The sequence below is a fragment of the Rattus norvegicus genome, chromosome 10 (assembly GCF_036323735.1).
Source record: "Rattus norvegicus strain BN/NHsdMcwi chromosome 10, GRCr8, whole genome shotgun sequence".
Classification (NCBI taxonomy): Eukaryota; Metazoa; Chordata; class Mammalia; order Rodentia; family Muridae; genus Rattus; species Rattus norvegicus.
In genome coordinates this window covers 94,219,106-94,244,879 of record NC_086028.1, presented here as the reverse complement: position 1 = coordinate 94,244,879, position 25,774 = coordinate 94,219,106, and the positions used below count along the sequence as shown (strand labels likewise).

General features: G+C 44.1%; 1 protein-coding gene across 10 annotated transcripts in view; it reads right to left on the bottom strand.

Moving 5' to 3' along the window:
* Positions 1–25,774, bottom strand: part of Cep112 (centrosomal protein 112) — a 467,050-nt gene that overhangs the window by 87,800 nt on the left and 353,476 nt on the right. For 8 of the 10 annotated variants that reach the window (XM_039085650.2, XM_039085647.2, XM_039085646.2 and 5 more), the window contains 2 exons: positions 13,414–13,476; positions 6,601–6,750 (listed from right to left, as the gene is read on the bottom strand). In XM_039085650.2, coding sequence (XP_038941578.1) covers positions 6,601–6,750; positions 13,414–13,476 — 213 coding nt within the window. Of the gene's footprint in view, positions 1–6,510; positions 6,751–13,413; positions 13,477–25,774 lie in introns of all 10 variants that reach the window. The other 2 variants (XR_005489758.2, XM_063268762.1) reach the window with 2 other exon arrangements.

Sequence of the window (25,774 nt, the reverse complement as noted above, 5' to 3'; positions counted from 1 at the left end):
GGAGAGACGAGGACTGTGGGGCCTCACTGTGTGCCTCGTGGGACGGGAGGAGGAGACGAAGAGGAAGTGCAGGTGAGGACAGCAGCAGCTCTGGGTGTCAGGAGGGAATAAGTCTGAGCTCAAGGGACAGAAACAGAAGCAACCTGTTGCAGCTTGGCAACGTGAACCCTGAAAGACTGATTTAACGAAGTGTCCAAGGGCGAGCAGCCAGCTCCACAACACGCACGCCTCCCATCCCATCTCCATTCTTCCTTTCCCTTCCCTCAAGCTACAGGACAGGAGGAAAACAGCAGAGGTCAATTCTCTCCACAGAGGAGATCACTACACTTCAAACATATCTGCAATCAAGTCTGACCACCTTAATAGCTGTATACACCCTGGATTACCCAAACTTCCCTGGAGGAACATTAGGTCCTTCCTGCCTTCCTTCCAGCAATATTAAAGTTACAGAAAATTGGGCATGGAGGTGCATGCCTTTAATCTCAGCACTTTGGAGGAAGCCTTCTTTGGGTCTCTGAGTTCAAGTCCAGCCTGGTCTACAGAGTTCTAGGATAGCCAGGCCTATACAAAGAAACCCTGTCTAAAAAACTAGAACCCAAAACCAAGGCAAATAAAACCAAACCAAAACCAAATAAACCCCAAAACACTGTATGGGTGAGTTACACACTGGAAGAAGAGGTGAACAAAAATATATTGTCTGTGTAACACGTCTCAAATGCAAGGCCTGGCCAGTAGCATTCTTATTACAAACAGCTCCGAGGAGAGGACCGCTGAGAGCCACCCGTCACTGAGCACCAAGTCAAGGAGGAGCTCTAGAACTGCAGTGCTGAGGGAAAGGCACAGTGCACAACTGCATCCGTACAGCATGAGAATTAAAGTGTGTGGCTAAGCACGACCAAGCATCATTGACCCGAACAGAGTGGGAAGGGCAACACCACCCAAGGAAGTGAGTGGGCAGGAAGGGATGGCGTGGAGAGGAGAACGTGCAAATGCAGCCACTTCTCAGCCCTATGTCATCAACTCTGTTCCATAGTTCAACACTCCGATTTGCTTTTCCCTTCTCTTTAGCCTGTGTGATTAAAGGCAAGTGTTTCACAAACAAACATGCAAACAAACAAACAAGCAGTATTTGAAATGGGATTCACTATGAATCTACTTGTATCTCCCCGACTCCCAACTCCTAACCCCCATTTATGTGTAACAGCGTATCTGAACTGATGTCCACATTGGTTCTATCCTGGTTATTTTTGGTTAGTGACATTTGGGATGACTTGAAAAACTTTTTAACTTTTAAAAGAAATTCTGAAGGATTTGTCATGAGTGTAAATTACTTCATATTTTTATAAAACTACAAAACAAATTTGCTTAAAAAAAGAAAAAGATGTAACTTTATGGTGAAGTTAAGAGTTAATTTTCAGGGCTGTTACGCAACTGAAGAATGAATGGTGAAACTAAAGCCTTGGTATGGAATGACTGCTGTGACCTGAAGGTCTTTGGCACTGACCTGACCTGTGATGGGGAATGAAGAAAGGAGACAGACAGACAGACAGACAGACAGACAGACAGATGGACACACACACACACACACACACACACACACACACACACACACACAGCTGGTCCAGGAGGTGGGTCTGTTACGAAGCTGCAGGAGGAGGCAGGTGAGCTAATCTTGGTAGGGGTCTCTGCAGGGGAACGGTGTCAGCAATCCCACAGTCCCACCGTCATCTGGGAGGCGACAGCTGTGGTGAATACCATGTGCGTACGCTGTCCACATTTGTACTGGCTGTGGACAAGGCCTTGCCATTGCCATGGTTGAGGCACTGGAGTTGGGACATGGTGGTGCTCATGTCAACAGTGCACACTCACTTAACACTCCATTTGCTTCCCATAGATGGCTATGACTTTTACCGTGACCATATAATCCCTGCCATCCTCACTGCAAAAGAGTCTACTTCTTTTCACTTGATTCAGCACTGGCCTGGCACCCTGTCTTGGCCAGCAGAATGTGGTGGGAGTGATTTTGCATCTTCCTAGTGCAGCTTCATGCCAAGTGCAGGTTCTGCCACACATCTCTGAGGCTCCGTCTGCCACACCAGCTGCTGAGAGAAAGTCTGACCACTGTGCACTCAGGGAGGAGGCTAAATCTCAGGTACCCTAGCCACAGTCAAGCTTTCTCCTAAACGAAACCCACCGATGCACTGCATGAAAAGAGCCACCTCTCTCCCTGCCTGATTCTAGGTCCCTAGAACTCTAAGCATAGAATGAAGTTATTGCTATAAGCCATCGAGTTGATGTGATTTTGGGAATGCATCGGATAATCTCTCCGAGTAGTATTACCCTCACTCATCCATCATTGGAGGGAATGTACCATGAACGGAAGCAAGGGCATCCACTGTGGGCAGCAGACTTCCACGGTGTGGGTTCTAGAGGTAAAGCTCAGGTCACCAGGCCCCATGTGAGTGGCTTTACCCACTGATTCATTTCTCAGCCCCAGAGATAATCTTTCCTGCAGGTATCATTTTAGATGTAGAATAGATAACTGAGATAAAGCAATAAGTGGGAAAGATTTTATCGCCTTTATTGTATTAGTGATGCTATAACTCAAATACATCAGGATGATTCACAGGCCGAGAGGTGGCTCACTGGTAAGAGTCCGTGCTGCTCCTCCAGAGGTCCCGGTTTGATTCCCAGCTCCCACACACACACACTCTCTCCTGCACCTCCAGTCCTAGGGCACTCAGTGCTCTCTGCTTGCCTATGTGGGTACCAGACAGGAATGTGGAGCCTGAGACTGTGCAGGCAAAGCATCCATACACGTGAAATACAATAAAAATAATTTCACTGCAAATTTACTTTTCAGAGTTATCTAGGAAGTCAGCTCTGATATGTAATCACACTGTTGACAGACATGTTTAACTTTACGTACAAACTTTGTAACCTGAGTTCTTCTGGTAAAGCACCTGTGAACATCTTCAGTGTGCTTAAACTGCCTTCTATGACAGGAGTTCAGTTCCTTCCTACAGTAGAGATACGAGGAGGAGACAGAATGCTTGGCGTCACAAGTGCCTGAGACAGGACAGCGCAATACCGTGGCCAAGCATTTCATGACTAAAGCAAAGAATGTTTCTCTAATCATCCATATTGGGGTGAATTCTAGAATTGGGTCAAAGGCTAAGCAGGCCTCCAAACAATTTAATGGTGATGAGCACGGTCAGATTATTATCAAAAGTATTTTACCAAGCTACAGTGCATGCATGGGTGTCCTCAGTGGACCTGAGACCGCTTTCTCCCTCACATGTTCTCTACAGCATGATTTAAGTGCCCACAGAAATCCAGTTAGCTCAGGGGCAGGCACCAGGTTTACTAATCATCTCTAGTGTTGGTCCTCAGTTTGAGAAAGCTCAGCTCATCAAACTGAGTGCTGGAGCAGGTTTCACAGTTAGCATCCTGCTGCCTATACACCATTGCTAACTGCTTCTTCAGACAGACGTATTGGCTTCCAGAAAATTGAGTCTCATGGTGACTCCACCTCTCTGTAATTATCTACAGATGTCCCTGTATCTGCAACTGGATGTATAGAGCCCTAAGTGTAATTAGAATGTAAAATGCTTAGATGTGTTCCGTCATCCAGACAGACAGAAGAGTGGAGTAAGGATCCCCACCTGGCATTTGGTTACGTCATTCTTTTTCGGAGATTTGGCGTAAGGACACCAAGGGAAGGCAGAACAGTGGAAAACAGCTTAGGCTCTCTAGGAAATCAGACCGCGTCTTGAACCTTGCACACCAGTTGTCAACCAGTTTGGTGTTGGTCTGGTTATCCAATCTCATCTTTGCCTCCCCAAAGTTATGACCAGTAAATCCATTTCTTAAAAAGATTCCCTTAACAGTTGGGGAAACTAAAGTGTGAGCAAGGGGTGAGGCAGAGAAGGAAGCTGAAAAGGCACAAGGCCCTGGAGCTGCTGGAGGACTGGAGGACCAGAGGGCATGGATGGGAGATGAACTGGGGAAACCCACAGGGGCTGCCATAAGTGTTGAGGTGACCAAGACTCCTCCGCACATCCAGCAAGCTCAGACTAAGTTGAAAGGAATGGTGCTTACTCTTGCTCCAAAATCCATTCAGGAGCAGAAGCTTTGATGGACAAGAGGGAGACAGAGGAGAGGCCTCCAGAAGCTGGGGTGAGGCAGAGCACGGCAATGCCCTCAGCCTGGCCTCCCAGGTGCTGCCTCCTCTCTCAGAGACACAGGCAGGCTGCCTGAGAGCTGGAAGCTCAGTGAGGGAGAGAGAAGTCTCCTGGAAATGTCTATGACCACGAGCTAAGTGCTGGACATGGAACTGGGGTAAGGTCGGTGGAAAATCAAAGGGATTGTTCCTTGTCAATAGCCTGCAGGCCTGTCTTTGGATGTACCTTCCCCTCTGTATTTTTTGAGAATTAAGGAGGACATGAATAGACAAATAAGAGTTAATTTGGGCTATATGTATAGATGTCAAGACATTTGCTAATTTTGTTGTTTCATGTGATTAGTTTCCAAAAGTTACAGATGATAAAAAGTATGAATTAGGCAAAACAAATTTTAAGGGCTAAGTGATGTAATGGAACAAAAATAAATGAAAATGTTTGTTAGAGAAGCCAGAACACAGTGCCACTTAAATTAATATCCTATTATTCCGTGTGTGTGTGTGGGGGGGAGGGTCAAAGAAACGACTGCCAATAAATCAATTATAGCGATGCTGATGGAGGTAGGTTAACAATGTTTTCTTTACATACTAAGTAACAGATCCCAAACTGAATTGTATTTCCACTACTGTTGCATTTTCATTTTTCTTTAATTCCCCATTTTCTTTTTTTTCCCCAGACAAGATTTTGCTATAAAGCTCAGGCTGGCCTTGAACTCATGATTCCCTCTGCCTTAGCAAAGTGCTTAGATTACAGTAATGTGCCACCACACTTGGCTTTTTAACTGTATTGTAACTGTAATTTGGTATTGTCAGGGGAAAAAGCTACATATGTTTTATGCACATTATATACATATTGACTGCCATTTTTAAGTTCAGTCTGTGATTTGGGATGGGTCTGAAGTTATGATTAAAAGGCTTTTCCCTTTTATCATGCAAGTGGATTAAAACTATAAGAATAAATATTTAAAAATGGGTAATTGTCCTATTTACAATTCTTTCAAGGTATCTTTAATTCTCTAAAAACAATGCTAGGATGGTTGCTGGGGTAACCTAACTCATGCCTTCTCCTGCTTATAAATGGGATCCACTTGTTTATTTGAAAATTGAAAATTACCAACCACTTGGTTATTTGGATATAAGCGGAAGAGAAACCCACTTAAAAGGAAACTTTTATGTAACTGAAACAGTTTAAACAAACTCTACAGCTAGGTCGTGCTGCAGAGACAGGAGACAGAACCAGGCTAGTGCACAGACTGCGGTGAGAAGTGGGTATCCAGTGAAGGGGCTGGCAGACGGACGCTCTCAAAGGCCAGAGGCCAAAGGAAGGTGGACACTCACCAGCCAGAGCATGAAAGGAAATGGGCTTTTCTTTCTTTCTTTTTTTGTCTCATAACCCATGGAGGGTTACAAGTAGAAATAAATTCAGTACCATCTAGGCTTAAGTTATACACACACACACACACACACACACACACACACACACACCCCACCCACACACACCACACACCACACACAGACACACAGACACACACACAGACACACACACAGACACACACACAGACACACACACACACACACACACACACACACACATACACACACACAGCACATTTTTCCCTGCTCTCGATGCTTACTCTACATGCTTTAAGTATTGTTATAGCAAAGGCAGTGAAAAATAACCTTTTGCTGGGCATCCTTTAAAACAATTTTGTTCTCCTTTCAGCCTTATTTATAAAGGTTTCCAGATGCTGCTCCTCACAGATGAAGCGCAGCATGATGCAGACACTTACAATAGCGTCCGCTGCTAGGAAGCCAAGGACAAAGCTACTTTGAGCTTTACCTGCCTCTAACCCAGCAGCTCAGGTCCAGTGAGCTCTCTGTTGCTACTAAGGTGTGACTGGTTCTCTGAAGCCATTTAGAAACAGCCAAAGTTCTCAGCAGCAACAGTCAGACTGCGCTATGTCAGAGCACATCAGATGGCTGGCATTCCAGTTCTGGATAGATACTATTGCTCATGGTCTGATGCATGATGAAAGGATGTGGGCAAAGAGTGGAGTGTAAATGGGACCTGATTTCTGGATGTGCTAGGCAGCAGCACTGGGCTAAACACTCATCCTAATTTCAAGAGACAATTCCAAAGTAGTTCTCAAGAGAAAGACGAGGTATTTTTCAAATATTTGTTCAATATGAATGGGTAGGGCTTGCCAAAACTGACTTTTTATGCTGGCATGTGATCTCTTGGAGGGAAGTCAGCCTGAGTCACCGGCTACATCAAAGGTAGAGAGTCCAGTGAATGGAATTACTGCAGGCTGTGTGAGCAAGCCAAATACCTGCGTCCATCTGCCCGCTGCTGGGACTTCAGCCTCCTTTTAATTACATTAAAGCAGCTGGTACCCCGGTTGCTGCAGTCTTCAGATTACCTTGATTGCTTGGTCATTATCTCTAATCAGCTGCTGCTTCTCATCTTCAAACTTTTGTATAACATCCTGGAGCCGCCTTTCTGCAGCAAGCTGCTGCCGACTGCTCTCCTCTTTCAGAGAGGAAATGGTTGTCTGAAGTTCTGCTATGATCTAAAATGAAAACAGCATGCTGTAACTTCAAATTCTTTAGCGAGGGGCGTCTATTTTATATGTATTTATGCTTAACAAAAGAATGAATTTGGCAAACCTCTAGTCCACAAACTGAACATTTTCAATTAACATATCACTCAGGATAATGCACAAATTCCACACAAGAAGAGACTCCAATAAAACTGTGAATGGTGAGCAACTGCTGAACCAAATATATTTGGAAGACATTTCCATTCTAACATTCCACAATATTTACTCATCAGAAGAAAGAACATCTGTGATCTCAAAAAAATGAAAAGCATCAGATTGTATTTTACTAAGAAATAAACTTAAGAGTGAGAAAGGCTGCTCTGACTTTTGTAAGACTTTGTACCACTACCACCTATCACTCCCTCAGCCCCCATCACCACCACTCGCCACCCCCCACCACCTCCTACCCATCACCTCCCACCTCCTACCCACCACCTCCTACCCACCACCACCTCCTACCCACCACCACCACCTACCCCCTCCTACCCACCCCCACCACCTCCTACCCACCACCACCTCCTACCCACCACCACCTCCTACCCACCCCCACCACCTCCTACCCACCACCACCTCCTACTCACCCCACCACCTCCTACCCACCACCACCTCCTACCCCCCCAACTCCTACCCCCCTACCTCCTACCCACCCCCACCACCTCCTACCCACCACCACCTCCTACTCACCCCACCACCACCTCCTACCCATCACCTCCCACCTCCTACTCACCACCTCCTACCCACCACCACCTCCTACCCACCACCACCACCTCCTACCCCCTCCTACCCACCCCCACCACCTCCTACCCACCACCACCTCCTACCCACCACCACCTCCTACCCACCCCCACCACCTCCTACCCCCTCCTACCCACCCCACCACCTCCTACCCACCACCACCTCCTACTCACCCCACCACCACCTCCTACCCACCACCACCTCCTACTCACCCCACCACCACCTCCTACCCACCACCCCACCTCCTACCCACCACCACCACCTCCTAGCCCCCCAACTCCTACCCCCACCACCTCCTACCCACCCCCACCACCTCCTACCCACCACCACCACCTCCTACCCCCTCCTACCCACCCCCACCACCTCCTACTCACCCCACCACCACCTCCTACCCACCACCCCCACCTCCTACCCACCACCACCAACTCCTAACCCCCCCACCTCCTACTCACCACCACCACCAAACTCCTAGCAAGCTGAGTTAAGTTCACTCTTCATGGTCACCTAATTCCACTCAGTAAGCTTTGGGTATTAACTAATGTTTATGGATTGTGTTGAAATTTAAAGATTTTATATTATTTGCTACTGTGAGATAAGAATAGTTTATTCTTTTTAAAATGATGAAGCAGGTACAAAGTGAGGTCAGATACCTTACCCTGTTGAAGATGGTTTCCAGCTATGGAGCTAGGTAAGAGCTGAAGCCCAGGGTCAGCTTCATCCTCCAGTGAGCCAGTTTCAGTTTTAACAAAACTTTGGCATCAAAGAGAAGTTCATACTTCCAAATCGGTTGTCTCCTTCTTAACTATGCACAAGCACGAAGTTTACTCTGGCTCAAACAGTGCCCTTTCCCAGAGTCTGCAGCTTTCTCCACACTTTCCTAAGTGTTAGTTCCCTCCAGCTTCTCAAATGAGCACCTCATGAGGAGACACTGGACACTCTGGGATGCTTCCTTTCCATTTCGAGAGTGAGGGAATAAGAGAAGCTGTATCAGAGCTCACAATACTGCTCTGAGAGGGAATGTACTTGGGGAGAAATATTGGGCTGAGTTATCTTTCTTGATTTCAGTTTTCCACAAAACAGGAGCACAGCATCAAAAGGCAAAACAAACAAATAAACAAACAAACAAAAAAACAAAAAAAAACCCCCAAAAAACCCCCCAACTATATGAAAGTCCATAAAATCTAGGTTCTTAAGAAATATTAGTTGTTACAATGGATGTAAATAACATTGTTCATGCTTAATGTACAAATTTGCTGTAACAAAGTTTAAAATGTAATCAAACATTAAGATTGCTTTGAAAGGATAAAATTCCTAGGAGCAGTATGAGAATATTAATGTTCCTCTGCGGTGGGTGGAGGGATTTACTTCACAATAGTGTTCATCTATTTTGAGAAATTTGCTTAAATGTTGCGTCTGTTCGATGACCTCACAGCACTTCCATGAAGTGGTGACGTTGACAGAGCAAACGTTAACACTGAGGGAGGCGCACAGGGTCAGCTCCTCGTTATAGGTGGGGACCTAGGGATGAGAAAGCCGGAGTTCTTCAACCTACCATGAAATTGAAAATTGATATTTTATAGGAACACGGAGCGAACACGGAGCCAAACAGTGAACAACCTAAGATTCCAATGTCTCGAGTTGAGCAAGTCACACTTTCATAGAAGTGGGAGTTTAACTCTGTAGTGTGTGTTTAGTTCTATGCAAGTTTATCACATGTATAGATTTGTGTATCTACCACAACATGTAGTCTACGTTTAAAGTACAAAATACATTTAAAATACTAGCGTTGAGCAAATCAGTAGTGCGAGCAGAGGCATGAGGATCAGGAGTGCAGGGACAGTGTCAGCTACAGGTTGAATTTGAAGTTAACGTGGACACGAGATGTTGCCTCAAAAAAAAAAAAAGTTGGGTTGAGATTAGTAGCTGAGGATGAGAACAAAAATATTTGGGATATTTCAGATGATTTTAAGGGGTCAAGACCAAGATATTCCTAATTTTTAAAAGATTCTGGGGGTTGGGGATTTAGCTTAGTGGTAGAGCGCTTGCCTAGCAAGCGCAAGGCCCTGGGTTCGGTCCCCAGCTCCGGAAAAAAAAAAAAAAGAAGATTCTGGGCAACGCATACAAAAAGAAATGAGTGTAGGTTTGGGATGTTCCAATGGAACGCAATGTTCCAAGGAAGGCACACTTGCTTTTACATTCTTTAGTGGGGAGGGGAGGGAAATAAAGACTTGTGTGGGGAAAATGGGATTATATTTGGAAAGCTATTTTCAAAGCTCATAAAGGTAGCATAAGAAAATGTCAGGACACTGGAGTGAAACACTGTGGTCAGACACGTGGGTAGAATGACTGGCACCAAAAGGATTTAATACTTCAGAGTAAGAGGTAATCAGAACACTGGGTTAACAAGCATAGTGTAGCCAAGGAACACAACAGCCACATCTACTCACTGTAGACTTAAGAGTGTATGAAAACATGTGTCCTCACCTTAGCTCATTGCTAGATCATTAACACTAAGTATTTAAGTAGTGATTATAACGGTAAATAAGAAACGATCATCGCCTGGAAAACTATGGACACAGTCTAGCCAGTCCATAAATAATAGTAAAAAATTTCTGAAAAAAAGAATTTATTATAAATAATCATAATTGGGAGTGTCCATTTTGGATAGAATCATAAAGAACACAAAATGTCACTAAATGTTCAACCTGTATCCACTTCAGAGTAAGGAGTGGATTACGACTTTTTCATGTAGATATGGGAAATTAACACTCTGGCAAGCGACAGGGTTATTTCAGGAGGGTGCTATAAGCAGCCTGACCCATGACAGCAATAATAGTTGCTAATAATGGTTAAGCAATGAAACTTTACACAGATATTAGGATCTTATCTAAAGGCTACATCATTCTACCGTTTTTCCAGATTTTGGTACAGTTTGAAACTCTTTCTCTAAGTTCAATAGCCAACATAAACCAAAAAGACAGAGGGAACTGGGGCTCCTCACAAAATGCAGGAAGGCAGAGACCCTCGACAACCCTCGACTTCCTGGCATGGCCCCTGGCCACAGCTGGGGCATTAATCTGCACTGTGGAGGGAAGCAAGCCAGGGGAGTGATGAGGGCTGATCGGCAGTGGGCGGCTTCAACTGGCAGCGGGTCCTCTTCAGCTATGAATACTTTTGGAAACTAAGACCTTGGTTTGGAAATTGAAGAGTAGGGAACTGAACTGAGAAGACTGAGAAAGCAAGGTCTCTGTCTAATATGTGACGGAGAGAAATACCCTGCCAGAGATGATGCCCCCTTGTTCCTATGATGACTGCTGTGTGGTTCCTGAGGGGCACAGCCTCTGAGTGTGCTGGGGTTAAGTGCACGTTTTCTACTAGGTCCAAAGCTTGCTACAATCTCAATGATCAAGTAACTTCCTTTACAGGAGGAAAAGATTTCAAATATTTTCTAAATTTAAACTGCTGTTCTCTTGAGTGCCAATGGGCCCATCAGTAATGTATTCGCATTAGCACTGCTCTCAAGAGAGAGATTTTAAATCCCAATAAACACACTGAAGCAGCTTTGCTTCTGGCACTCAGGAGCTTGAAGAGATAAGCAGCAGATTCCAACAAACTGGCATCTGAAGGCACAAACAGCCCATGCTTCTGTGTTTTTAAAAAATGTTCATTTAAACATAATCTGTCTCTCAGCAGTGACTGGCACTGTAGCCTAATGCTTTCAAATGCCAGTTCAAGGCTATAAATACTCACTGTATCAGAGATGGGCAGAGACGAGCACAGTTATCAGAATAAGGCTATCTTCCAGCTGACGTTCCTTCAGTGTGTGTTTCTGCCATCAATCGATCTTTAGTTTATGAAATGATTACAGTGCATGATAGTTACAGGTTGTTTCCCACGGCCTCTCCCTTAATGTCTTGAAGAAAAGTAGCACACTTGTACATTTCCAACTTTTGCAGAGAAATTTCATCAGTCTATAAACACCTCAGAGCATGGTATCTGATGAAAAAATTTCCACTTTCCTCTAGACCTTCTCCTTGACTTCTTCCTTTTCCTACTGCAATATCCACACAACTAAGGTTACTAATGGTTATTGAATGTTTTAGTACATACAAGACACTGCTTGGCTATTAGTTTTACTTACTAGTTAAAACTGTCGTAAGGGGTAGGTGATAATCTTCCCTTGACTAATGAGGAAACTGAATTCCAAAGGTGGCCGGTAAACTCTCTCAAGCACACACAAGTGTCATAACTGTCTAGTCTTCCAATCCAGCCTGTGGATTCCACACCCAGGCTTTCCTATATGCTAACATTTAATTTGCTTTAATGTCACCTAATCAGACTTCTGCACACATTCCGGTAGCTCAGCTTAAAGTTTCTGTTTACACCCTTGTAAGTTAAGCATTTTATTAGCCAACTTCCAACTTCGCTCTCTGTATCCCCCATTTCAAATAAAGCAAAGTAAGTCGCAATTTTTCATGTTTCTGTTTAACCTTTAATTCGGGAGCGCTAACACTTCTCTCAGCTGGTTGTAAGCATCAATCTCAGCAGATTGACAAGGGCATTTCATCCTGAAGAGGTGGAATAATGGCAGCCATGCCATCATCATCTTTCATATAAACACCTATGACTATTCAATTGAAGACTTTTGGTTTTCTTAGTGGCATGAGAATTATATAACATGCCCATTTTGGAAATAATTACAGAATGGACATTTCCTGATAACTACATCCAAAGTTTTGCTGAATTAGGAAGGTGAAGCACTGGGGCAGACTGCTGTGTCAAAGGTCAAGTCTGCCGCTTTGAAGTCAGATCCAGGCTGAGTCCTGGCTTAGTCACTTGCTAACTCCGATGAGCTCATCTCTCTGACCTCCGTTTTCTACTCTCTACTGCTGGCTGCATCCTCTGCCCTTAACTCTGTTTTCTCAACTGGAAAAACGGAGCCAGTAAGGAAGAGTGAGTAAGTCACAGGGTTTGTGTCCGGACTGTTGGGTCCTGCAACCATTTGTTTTGTTGCTCCTATTGTGAGGCACTCAGAAAATGTCTCCTGAGTTTCACTTTAGAAGCCACTGCATACAGGCAATGACACTAAAGCCATCTTAAACTCATTAGACAGGAAAACTGTAAAACTAAATGGCTTAGTTACTCATTTACCGAATGAACGTAACCACTGGTTACTTCTAGGAGAACTCGCAGAACTCCAGAGGTTGACATTCCCTAACCAAAGCTATGGGAAATGGATCAACTCGAGCAGCAAAAGTACCTGCAGGCATCCACTCTCGAGCAGAGGTTGATGTGAACTGCTGGTCTCCCTTGTAGGAAGACTGCTGGAGGGAACAAACCAGTGTCTTTCCCACCCACCAGAAGAAGCCAGCCTCTGAGCTTATGACTTAACCTAGAGTTGGATGTCATTTTGAACTAGTCAACAAGCTAGCTCAGGGGTGCAACGAGTTAGAATATTGAAAAAAAAAGAAAGGAAAGTACAGATGTTATCAACCTGCTTACGTCACAGATGTAGGTGTGTATCTCCTGCCCGTGTGAAATATTTTTGGCCTGGGCTTGTTCAGGTGTGCTAGCTAGTTTTACAACATCTGTGTGTGTGTGTGTGTGTGTGTGTGTGTGTGTGTGTGTCTGTGTGTGTGTGTGTGTGTGAACCTGAAGGTGTGTGTCTGTAGTATGTTGATTCAAATGGTTCAATATCCATGATTGTTCCTAATTTAATAAGATTAAAATATTAAAAACATTTTATATACCCATAAAAATAGCATACTCACCCATGAAAAACTGACAAGAATTCAATTTAATTCTGAAGTATAAAGGTTTTGTTGTGTTTGTTGGTTTCATTTCTGCATTTTTGTTTTGGATTTATTGTTTTCTTTTGTGTCTTTGGCTCATGCTTACCTGGGAAGATTTGGCAAGCTTCTGAGTGTATTCTTTCTCGATCTGCTTCAGCCTGCTGTTGGCCTGCAAAACACACATACATGAACACACACAGTGACCTGTGAGCTTGGTATCTCTTCCACATGCCTATCACCAGGCAGCTGGGATGACTGCCAGCTGCGCCGCCCTTCTGGGCAGCCAGAAAACCACAGGGCTCGTCTTTGATCTGATGCCAACTATTCATCACTGAAGAAGCAAGCAAGAAAAAAAGATCTCTCCTGCCAATTATTAGACAAACATAAGACTTCTGTGGATAGAAAGAAAAAGGGAGAAGGAGAGACAGAAATAGACACAGCAAGTGTGACGGCTCAAAGGTAAAGGAAGGGAGAATGAAGAACAGGAAGGGAAAGGGAGACAAATGGGACAGGGAACTGGCAGAGGAGGAAGGGAAGGAAGGGGGTAAATTGAATACTTTTCACCTTAGCTGAAACAGAAAATAGAAGCTCTCAGACAAATGCAGGTGTGAAAAGTTCAAACCACTAAGCAGAGTTGAGCCCCTATTTGGCTGAACACACAAGAGCAATCTTTTGAAGTGACAAATATATCTAAATCAAAGAGTTTTCTATCCTGGAACTAGGGTAGCCTTCCCAGATTAAGTCCACATTGCTTAGAACGTGATTGTACTCCTGCCACTCAAGCCTTGGTCTTTTAGATGTGACCCTATTCCTGCTCTCTGGGAGTGCTTGGGATCTTCACGCTTTCCTTGGTGCTCAGAAAGGCTACAGTGACTTGTCCTATCCAGGGCCCTTTCCCAGTCAAGCACATAGGCCCTCAGTTTTCGGAAAGGGCTTTAGCTAGTACTCTTGTCTGCTCATCCATCTGCCTGCCTCTGTTTTGTCATCTCTTTTCACTGTTTCTATTTTCCATATCTTTGAATTGATTTCTCTTAGAGTTTCTTAAACTTACACTTTAATGTTCTATGGGATTAGCAACAACTGGCAACGTAGCTGGAATTTCTATGGGTTCTTTCTTGTTTTTGAAACAGCATCATTGTGAACTTCCATTTTATGAGTGAGGAAACTGAGGCACGAAGAGTGTTAGTAACCCGCCTAACACCATTTTCCTAGCACAAAAAATGACTGAGCTGAAACTTAACATCTGTTACGCGTGCGCACACACACACACACACACACACACACACGTCAAACTCTGTAGCTATTTTAACATTCAGCCCAAACTATAAGTCCATGGCCTTTTCTTTTTTTTTTTCACGCTTTTGTTCAAACCCAGGGATTCTAAATGGGACTATGCCACGTGCCTTGTCCCAAGGCCTAGGGCTCATTCAGGAGGAAGGTGCAGAAAGACTGTAAAGGCAGAAGAGGTGGATGACCAGAGTGAAACTGTTCTCTGGACACAACTGGCAGTTAAGCGTGAACTCACAGTGTCTTGCCAGCAGGCCCGAGATCTGCACCAGATCAATCTAGACAAATCCTAGCAGGCAGAGGGGGAGGGAGGTATCGGGCAGTTGCGCCCTTAGCTGAGGAACTGTTGGCAACTGATGGCGATAAAGAGAAGAATCGGTTTTCTTTGGGGAGTGAGACCATAGAATGGGTTCCATGCTCCAGTGATGACCCTAAACCCAGGCACACGTTGGCAGCACTATTAGAATAGAAAAAAATGGGAGGGAACAGTGGTAGGAGACACAGGAAGCATTACAGGGTTGGAAATGAGAAGTAGACTTGGTCATGACACATTATATACATGCATAAAATTCTCAAACAATGAAAATCATGTTACATTAAAAACAAGCAAACCCACAAAATGACTCTAGGGCTTCATGTTTTACATTACAAACATTACATCACATCATATTGTACCACTGAGCTGTATCACCAACCGTTCAGTTTTCAGCTCTGATGGTACTTCCTCAAGACGTGGAGGTAGCTAGGCAAGTGCTGTCTCCTGTGTTTACAATCAGCAAATGGTTTCTCTATTTGGCTATCGTAACGGAATGAGGGAGCAGTCAGAGCAGGTTCTTCTAATCGCAGCACTGAGGCTGATGTGAAAATCCCTGTGAGATCCTAGAGGGCTGGCTCCCATCCCTCCCGAAGTGCTTGCTAAGAAGTGCTTGCTTAAATACAGAGGCGAATGCCAGCAGCAAACCACTGAACTGAGAATAGGACCCCCGTTGAAGGAATCAGAGAAAGAACTGGAAGAGCTTGAAGGGGCTCGAGACCCCATATGTACAACAATGCCAAGCAACCAGAGCTTCCAGGGACTAAGCCACTACCTAAAGACGATACATGGACTGACCCTGGACTCTGACCCCATAGGTAGCAATGAATATCCTAGTAAGAGCACCAGTGGAAGGGGAAGCCCTGGGTCCTGCTAAGACTGAACCCCCAGTGAACTAGACTGTTGGGGGGAGGGCGGCAATGGGGGGAGGGTGGGGAGGGGAACACCCATAAGGAAGGGGAGGGGGAGGGAGAGGGGGGATGTTTGCCCAGAAACCGGGAAAGGGAATAACACTCGAAATGTATATAAGAAATACTCAAGTTAATAAAAAAAAAAAGAAGTGCTTGCTTAACAGTGGAGACATAGACAGCACCCAGCCTTTTCCTGTGCAATCTCCTACCCCTTACTTTTGAAGAAATCCTTTCAAAACCATGTTTCTTGGGTTCAAGTTAAAAACAACTCTTTGCAGCTTACTCCACACATCCCCACATCTGTAGTCCCATCCGGTTTACACTCTAACTTTTTTCAAGTGTGTCGAGAACATGTGACTACTGCTATTTGTTTCATCCTCACTCTGTGACTAACACAGCAACTTTCCATTGCAGAATCAGGGCCACTTTGAACCTCTTGAGGTTTATTGGTTTTGGTTCATATTCTGCTAATGTTACTTATCACAAAATGCTTGATGAAGTATTTGTTGCTTTTAAAATAAACACAGAGCTCGTGCCATGTGCCAAGCACTGTTCTAAGTGCTTTAAAAATATTTGCCCACTAGAGAACCTAAAAATTAACTGCAGTGCTGTGAAGACCAATTTCCTTTTCAGGCTGTGTCTTAGCTGCAGTTCTCTGTAGGACCTGTGGCCAGCTGACCCGAACAAACTAGACACGCTCCTCCACTGACAGATCTCCAAGTCACCCATCCAGTCTAGGGCTACAACAGTGCATAAGGCACAGACGAATCTCTCTCTGCTTCTTTAAAAAGTGATGGTTTGACTGTCCATGAGAAAGATAAAGGAAGGAAAAGGGGGATGTGTGAAAGGTAGAGGGAAGTTTGTAATGTAAAAAACACAAGTTCTTGAACACTTCCTGATAGGCTCAGGAAGTCATGGGTACAAGGGCCCTGAGTCGGGGGAGCACAGACTACAAATGCCCACTGCAGGGCCAGTAAGCTAACAGTAAGCACTGACGGAGCTGAGCTCTGAGAGAGAAAATGACCAGTCCCTAAGGTATTGCATGTGATTGCAAAGAACTTCGTTTTTAATATGAGTAACAGGGGACGTTCCTGAAGTGTTTTCTGTATAGGAGAACATATCATTTATTTTAGGTAGTAATAAGATCACTCGAGATTTTGTTGGGGGCAAGCATCAAACAAAGAGGCCATTTATCTGCTGCAGCAAATAATGCTAAGGGGGGGGGGTGGTGAGACGCAGGTGGACTTCGCAAAAGGCCTGAGAGAAGAATGGACTGACGATGCACTGACTGAAGTAAAGAGATGAGGCAAGAGTGACTTCTGGGGCTGGGGAAGACACTGGATGTACAAGTGTGAGGACCTGAGTTCAGGCCCCAGACCCCACATAAAGTTGGTGTGTGTGGCAGCTAAACATTGGGCACCCCTACATCGGGATAGGAAAGGGAGACAGGAGAAGCCCTGGAATCCTGTAAGCCAACCAGCTCCTTGTACACGGTGACCAACACCAACACCGACGACGACGACGACGACGACGACGACGACGACGACAAAAACAACAACAACAACAACAACAGATTCAAACAAGGTGTCCACATGCATATCATGGTCTAAGCCTACCATATGTACCAACATACTTCCATACACATGCATACCATGGTGTAAGCTCACCGTATGTACCAACATTCATATACAAACGTTAAAAAAATAAGATTTTTGTCCTAAATAAGTAGAAAATGAAGTTACTACTCGTGATATAAAAAAGTCATGAGTGGAATAGATTTTGGGAGGAAGATCAAATGAGTATTTTGGAACTATTACTCTCAGAGATGTGTGTTAGACATCATGGTTGAGGTGACTGGGTGTTTGAGTCTTGAGTTTGTGGTAGATGTGTAGGCTACAATTACAAAGCAAGAACGTCCCGAGATGTACAGTGTATGAAGTCATGCTGCCGAGTGAGCTTGCAAGACACTGAGTAGACACCAAAAAGGAGGAGGTGTAAGTATATTCAGCCCTGGCACTGCAGACTTCCAGAGGCAAGACAACGAGGGGGAAAGCAAACGGAAGACATGGACAGGGAGAGGTAACTAGAAGAACATGGAGTCAGGAAGCCATGTGGAGGATGGAGGCCAGCTCTAGGTCTAGCTGTCAAGTGCTGCAGGAGGTCATGTCCAGTGAGGACTGAGAGACGCTCACCTACACCAGGCACCCAGTGCTCACTGCTGATGTGGAAAAAGAAAATGTCGGTATAACGCAAGGGATGGAAGCAGGTCAGGAGGAGCTCGAGAGAACGCAGAAGTAGGCACTGCAGTGGGATAGAAATAATTGTCAGAATTTTAAAAAGAAAGACACGAGGGACGAGCACTGCGGAGGGAGAGGTAAGTGGAGTACTGATCCAGTGGATGAGGGAAGGCATATCTGAACTGTGTCCCAGCACAGCACAGGCTGAAGCTCAGAGGTAATTTGGAGACAGAGCCTTTAAAAAGGCACTAGGCGGAGGCCACAAGGAAGGGGAGAACAGATAATACATCTAACCGTTCTTCCCCTCTCTCCCTTCCCCACCCATCTCCCCGGGAGGAATGGGGGTAAGCATGCAGTGGGCAGAAAGCTCTACCAGCCAGGCAGGTTCCATCAGAAGAGTCCTGGCCTCCAAACTCTAGGGCAAGTGTGAGGGAATGGTGCCCCTCAGCGTGTGGGGTCTGTGACAGAGCTGCCATAGACTAACTCAGACCTCGGGAGGAGATGCCTTTGCTGGTGTTCCAGGCACGTGATGCCCAGAACAGAGGTTCTTGATGCTTTCTCTAAGAAATAGGAGGAAAAATGCATCGGCTGGATAAGAGAAGGAGGGAGAGCACTGGGAGGTGTGAGGCATGGGGAAAGACGGAGAGCGGCCATCTAGACAAGACAGGGAGCAGGGCAGGTCTCGGGGTTCTAGGAAACATCTGGAATTACAATGTTGAATTTAAAGCAAGGTTGGTCTGTGCTATGCAAACACCTCTAGAACTTGCCAATAGCATAGAGGAGAAGACTCAGTATACTGGAGACAGAATATCTGAAAAGACAAAATATTTATCACCCTTTGAGGATTTTACTGTTTTTCTGAATCTAATTCACAGTGAATTTTAACCCCCTGAAATAAGTCTAAAATGCTTTTGGTAAGAATGGTTGAAAATTAAAAGCTAATTTACCATGCAAACTGGCCTTAAAACATTTTGAATGTTTTCTATTCTCAAGGTAGTGCTGACTGTAAATTTCATTTCTATATATAAAATTAAGATTTAAGTATTTCAAACCAAGTCTTAGAAGTTGCCCATGGCAGAGCACAACTATACCTCAGAATTTAGGAAGCTGAGCCATGAGAATCCTAAATTTGAGACCAGCCTAGTTTACAAAGCAGTATTTTCTTTCAACAAAAGCCAAACAAGCAACAACAACAAAACAAACCTTACTTTTATAGGCAGCACTTTCTATGTGAAACCATTGTTTCCTCAGTCCACCTCAGCATGGCCTGAACAGATAAAAACCAAACCAAACCAAACCAAACCCAAACCCACAGAAGAGAAAGCCCACCATTGTTACAGACAGCCTTTTTGTAGAGCCTGCTGCCCTGTCTCTCATTGGCCCCCTTGTCAGTGCCCACAGTAGTGACTGGCCATGCACTTCCCCCTCATACTTAGTCCTCTGCCTTCAGAGGCTGCTTCTCTAGGTCACTCCTAGAACAAAGCCCAATGTGCTGGTCCCCTCTCCCTATGCAGTTTCTAAGAAAACCTGTGCAGCAGCTCCTGCCTCAGGGTTTCTGCCCTGTTGTAATTCCTGTCCTGACTTCCTTAGATGATGAACAGTGATATGGCAGTGGGAGCCAGGTATCCCCCACAGAAAACCCACACAACAAAACTCATTTACAAAGAAAAACAAAAAACAAACACTAGCAGGCCCCTCACCTGTCTCAAGACCTCTCACAAAGGTGCCCATTGGGTTTCAGGTCCAGGGGTGAATATTTGACCTACCAAAGTGGACCTGGCTTCCAGGATCTCCCAGAATCCCCCAGAATCCCCAGAATCCCCCAGTTTCCTCTCAAACTGTCTGAGGTGCACTTTCTTTTTCTTTCCCTTCCTCACTGTCTCCTTCCCCACAGCATCTTCCCTGGCCTCCTTCTTTGAGACCAGCAAACCAGGCCTGAAAACAGTTTCCCAATAAACCTGCCTTTATTTACTTAAATGTTGCTTCAATTGCTCATTTCTCTGGTAGAGAAAGAATTTATCAGTGTCAATGGCCCAGGGTTAATGTGCTACCTTTTTGTTCAGGGTTCTTTTTAAGTGGTGGTCAGAGAGTCCTGACCTTCTATCTTGTTTGGGACAGGGTCTCATGTTGCTCACCACTGCCCACACCAAGCAAGTTGGCCTGTAAGCTCCACTCAGCTGTCTCCACATCTCATGTCTTCATAGGCAACATGTGACTGTGTCAGACTCACATAGGTTCGGGAAGTGATTTACTTCCTCAGTCCCCTCTCTGAAATCTCTTAAAGCACTGTGAAGGCATGCTGGTAAAACCGTACCCACTCTACCAATAAAGTGTTGAGAGAATTCACAACCATATTTAATTTAAAATACATGCAGACCAGTTGAGCTTCAAAAATCACTTACTTTACTTCCAAATAGAAGCACACATTTGGTCAGGCATGGTGACAGGTCCCTTTCATCTCAGAAGCAGTGGATTTCTGAGTTTGAGGCCAGCCTGGACTACATACTGAGTTCCAGGACATCCAGAGCTATGTACAGAGATCATGTCTCAAAACAAAACAAAAACAAAAAATAGGAGAAGATTCACATTTGTGGAACACAGATAAGAGTCATGGTTTCTACTCTGACCAAGATGAGGTAAATGGTAAAGTTATAAAACCCAACAGGATTTTGGAGAAATAGTCTTAGGAGACTGGCCATCAGTAAGCACAGGCCTGTGGCCCAGGGACAGAGGCAGATGAGGTCAGCTGTCCTCTCCCTTGGCTGACTAGTTTCTTTGCTTTTTGTCATTGGCTTTGTGGTTTCCCACATATAAACCTGCTCCATATTTTCTTATATTCTTATATTTGTACTTAAGTATTTAATGTTGGAGAATGGCTATGTAAATGTTATTATGTTGTAAATTTAAAAGTCCATTTTCTCATTGCTGTATCCAGGAAAGCAGCTGACTTTTATATGTGAATCTTGCATCCTGAGACCTTCCTATATTTGATTACTAATCCCAGGGCTTTGCTAGTTCTGTTGGATTCTCTACAAAGACCATCATATCCTCTTTGAGCCAACAGTGCTATCTCTTCCTTCCTTATCTGAGTAGTTATTTCTTTTTCCTGTATGACTGCATCATCTAAAACAGCGGGCAGCACGATGCTGAAAGAGTGCTCAAAGGAGACCTCTTAGCCATGTTGTTGTTACAGAGGGACACTTCAAGTCATGAGTGAAATGTTACCCACGGGGCTTTGGTAGATGTTCTTTCTAGAGCTGACATTTACCTCCATTACTATGGAGTACTTGGGGTTCCACAGGTAAGTTGGCTGATGGGGTATGTGTACATTCACAAGCCACGTAACCAGACTGCAGTCCTGCCCGCAATAGTTCCACGTGAAGCATGGGAAGCCATCCCCCAGCCTCAACAAAAGGCAGCGTCAACTGTCTCTATTCTGAACTTCACCTAGCTGTGGCCTTGGGAAACTCTCCTTCATACTAAAAACACAAACACAAAAACAAAAACCCTAGAGTGTGTACTGGATGAAAAGGTATTTGTTGGTTATTTGCATGTATATTTCTTTTCATTATATATAGATATAACATGCATATAATATATAAGTGTTGCACTTGTGTCTTGTGAAATGTTTTTCTAACATTGTAGTAGTTTAATTTCTATTTGACTAGCATTTATAATTCTGTACAATGTTAACCTACTGTATTTTAAACCTCTATGTCGCATTCATGACAGCCCCCAAGTGTTCTACATAAAACCTGACGTTTGAACATCTAATATAGTCTCACTGTTACTTCTCAAACTTCCAACCCATACCCCACCCATCTCATACTGTATCCTGTCTTCTTTCCTTCTGCATTGCTTCTTTATTCCATTACTTAAATACTGATACAATCTACTCTTAAAAACAAGTGTACTAGGGTTGGGGATTTAGCTCAGTGGTAGAGCGCTTGCCTAGCAAGCGCAAGGCCCTGGGTTCGGTCCCCAGCTCCAAAAAAAAAAAAAAAAAAAGAAAAAAAAAAAAGAAAAAAAAAAAGAAAAAAAAACACAAGTGTACTAAAAGGTTTCTTAGAGCTAGGAAGCCAGCACTGCCAGTAAGCCGGGGAAGCACCACGGTAGCCCCCTCCCCAAACAGCTTCAGGAAACACAAAGTGAGGCAAAGAGCCCCATAAGGGGACTCACAGAAAATGAAACAAACAGCCACACAATGGAGGATGATGAAGGAACAATGTAAAATTGGGAGACATATCCAGTCTAACAGATACACTACACACAACCAAGGCACACAAAGAATGTGAGGTCATTGTATTCTATCCTATCCTATCCTAGAATGGACACCACAGCCACTCAGCTGAAATGATCTGTGAACGAATTCAGAACCCTACCAACATTTTAAAAATTTACATTTTATTTATTTTGTATACACATGATCTGTCTCTGTCTCTGTGGGCTTATGGAAGCCATGGTGGGCGTGTGAAGGTAAGAAGGTAATTTGGTTCTCTCCTTCCACCATGAGGGTTCTGGGTTAAGAACTTGGGTCCTCAGGCTGGGCAGCAAGTGCCTTTACTTACTGAGCCATATTATGGGCTCTGGAATTTTGCTTTTGAAAAGGATTGACCACAAAGAACAGTCATATAATCTAGTGTTTGAATTAAGAGGTTCTATTTGAGACTTTGAGAAGGTAGTTCCTAAAGAAAACAGCATATGGGAGGAGAAACCACAAAGGACAAATTCAGCAAGGAATGGAAATTGAAACAAAACCAGAAATTTTGAGAATTAAAGAAACAATCAGACATTTTATCAAAGCACATTTACTATAACAGCTTATGAAGGACAGTCCTAGGCAGTCCACAGTGGCCTTCTGCATCCTGCACATGCTCAGAGCTCAGGAGCCGCTCACTCCATGAAGCTGGATGCTTCAGTACCAGCAGTGAGTTTACTAACCTTTAGTTCACACTTGAAGGACAGAGAGGAGCAAATTCTGACTCAAGTGAGGAATGGCAGCACCAGATGGATGTCTCACCATCAAGGGGGAAATGTTCGCAGGCAGACAAGCGGCTCTCAGCCTTCCAGCACCTCTTCCTACTGGGTCACCCAGCTGAAGGAGCTGCCCAGCCTGGGGAGAGGATCCTCTCCTCTGTTAGCCATCTTTTCTGAAAAAGCACTGACAGACCTCTGAGCCCTCCAGTTGATAAGTGAGATGAACCATCACACACAAGTTTGTGGAACTTTTTTTTCCCCAGAATGAATGTTGAATTCTATCATCTCTCAATATGATTTACATGATTTTTTCTTTATATTTTTATATTTGATTTTTAAAATTAATTTTTAAATATTGACTCAGTCATGTACAACTTTGAATAAATTCCATTTGGTCAAGGTGTGGTTTTGTTTGTTTCCTTTTTTTGTTTTGTTTTTTGTCGATTTTGGATTTTGACTTGTCTTTTTTTTTTTTTTTTTTACTTTAGAACCTCTGCTTCTGAGAGATAGTGTCCTGTCATCTTCTTGTAGAGTCTTGGTACAGTTTTGTTATCTGGGTCAAGCTGACCTAGCAGGGTGCATTAGGGGATAGTCTGTCCTTTTCTAACTTTACAAAAACACTAAGAGGATCAATATAGCCTCTTCCCCACATGTTGGTAGAATTTATGATTAAGTCATATCAGTCTAATGCCTCCTTTTTTGAAGAGGAGGGCCATTACCCGCTGAGTCATTTTAAAAGCTATAGTGCTCCATTCAGTAAGAGAAATCATGCTTGGTACTGGGAACTTAGCCAGCTACCCAGAGCTAGGGAAGCCATGATCTTAGAGGAGAACCCACAACTGCCACTTTACTAAATCAACACAATCCCTGACTACATTCTGAATATTTATACTTACAGCCACACACGACTCCAGTTCTCACCCCCATCAATCAAACTTCTCTCTGCAAAAGACACTACTACAGAAATCCACACGTGGTCACAATGTAGAGTTGTGCAGCCCAGTCCAAAAAGGTACAGCTATCCTACATATGCTCAGGGTTCTGTGGAGAAGGAGCAGAGAGCTGGTAAGAGACAGAGGGACATCAGTTCGTCGTGAGATCGCTTCTCTGGAAATGTCAGAGAAGAAGCATTAATGACGTCTCGCCAACATGGCTGCGTAAACACAACTCAACAAGAAGACACAAATGACTTGCTGATGTGGACTGAGGAGCGTTCAGGAATGCCTTAACCCTAAACACAGCACTCCAGGCGGCTAAGGGATGATGAGGTCAGAGGTACTCTGCAGGGTAAAGCACACCTATTGGTTATCCAGTACCAAATGGTCAGCCCTGAAGGCCTACATACGAGTAACTTTATACACACTCAACAGGTTGTATTTTTTTTTTTTTTTGGTTCTTTTTTTCGGAGCTGGGGACCGAACCCAGGGCCTTGCGATTCCTAGGTAAGCGCTCTACCACTGAGCTAAATCCCCAGCCCCAACAGGTTGTATTTTTATATTTTGGTTGCACACATACATGACAAGTACACATATACACATACGCACCCATTAATGATTAAAGAACAAAGGCCATAAATTTGAAAGTGAACAGGGGGTGGTGCGCGGGAAGGTTTGAAGAGAGGAAAGAAAAGTGGAAATAATGTAATTATACTATAATCTCAAAAATTCATTAAAAAATATAGACCAACTGAGACTATTACGTGAGGATTTCTTTCTTTCCCTTTGCTCTTTTGCAGTAGAGAGAGAAAAACAGAATCTCTTCTACGTGTTAAGCAAATATTGTACTACTAAGTCTTATAAAACTCTAAAGAATTATTCAAATGATGTTTCACACACACACACACACACACACACACACACACACACACACACGCGCGCGCGCACACACTGGAAGGGTCTTGTGTAGGCAGCGCTGGCCTTGAGTCCCCTATGTGAGCCTGTGTGTCTTGAGTTCCTGATCCCCTGACTACTACTAGGATGCAACCCACTTCACTTGTTTGCCAAATAGCAATTTTAAAAATCAAACATTCTACAACACTTCATTCAAAGACGCACTAATTTGACACATGATAAGGAATGACAATAGGAAAACACTTTGTTCTCCATAATTAACCTTGTTGTTTGTTGAAGAGCAGAAAAGTTTGCATGTGCAGTAAACCCATTAACTTCACAATGTCCGACACTGTGGAAGCTGAGCTGAGCTGTGTCAGGCTCTTTTCACTGGTGTTCTGTGGTATGATACCATCCTGTCATGGTTTGTATATGCTTGGCCAAGGAAGCACACTATTTAGAGGTGTGGCCTTGTTGGAGTAAGTGTGTTACTGTAGGTGTGGGTTTTAAGACCCTATTCTAACTGTCTGGAAGTCAGTATCCTGCTAGCAGCCTTTAGATGAAGACGTAGAACTCTCAGCTCCTCCTGCACCATGCCTGCCTGGATGCATCATGTTCCTGCCTTGATGACACTGGACTGAACCTCTGACCCTGTAAGCCAGTCCCCAATTAAATGTTGTCCTTAGAAGACTTGCCTTGGTCATGGTGTCTGTTTTCAGCAGTAAAACCCCAGCTAAGACACATACTAAGTGTGTGTGCTCAGTGTTCAGAACCAAGGCTGAGTGAAGTTGTTCCATACAACACATGCAACACATGTAAGCACATGCAGACACATAAAACACAGAAACACATGCAAGCACATGTAACATGGCACCAGATGCAAACACATTCAAACACATGCAATGCAGCAACA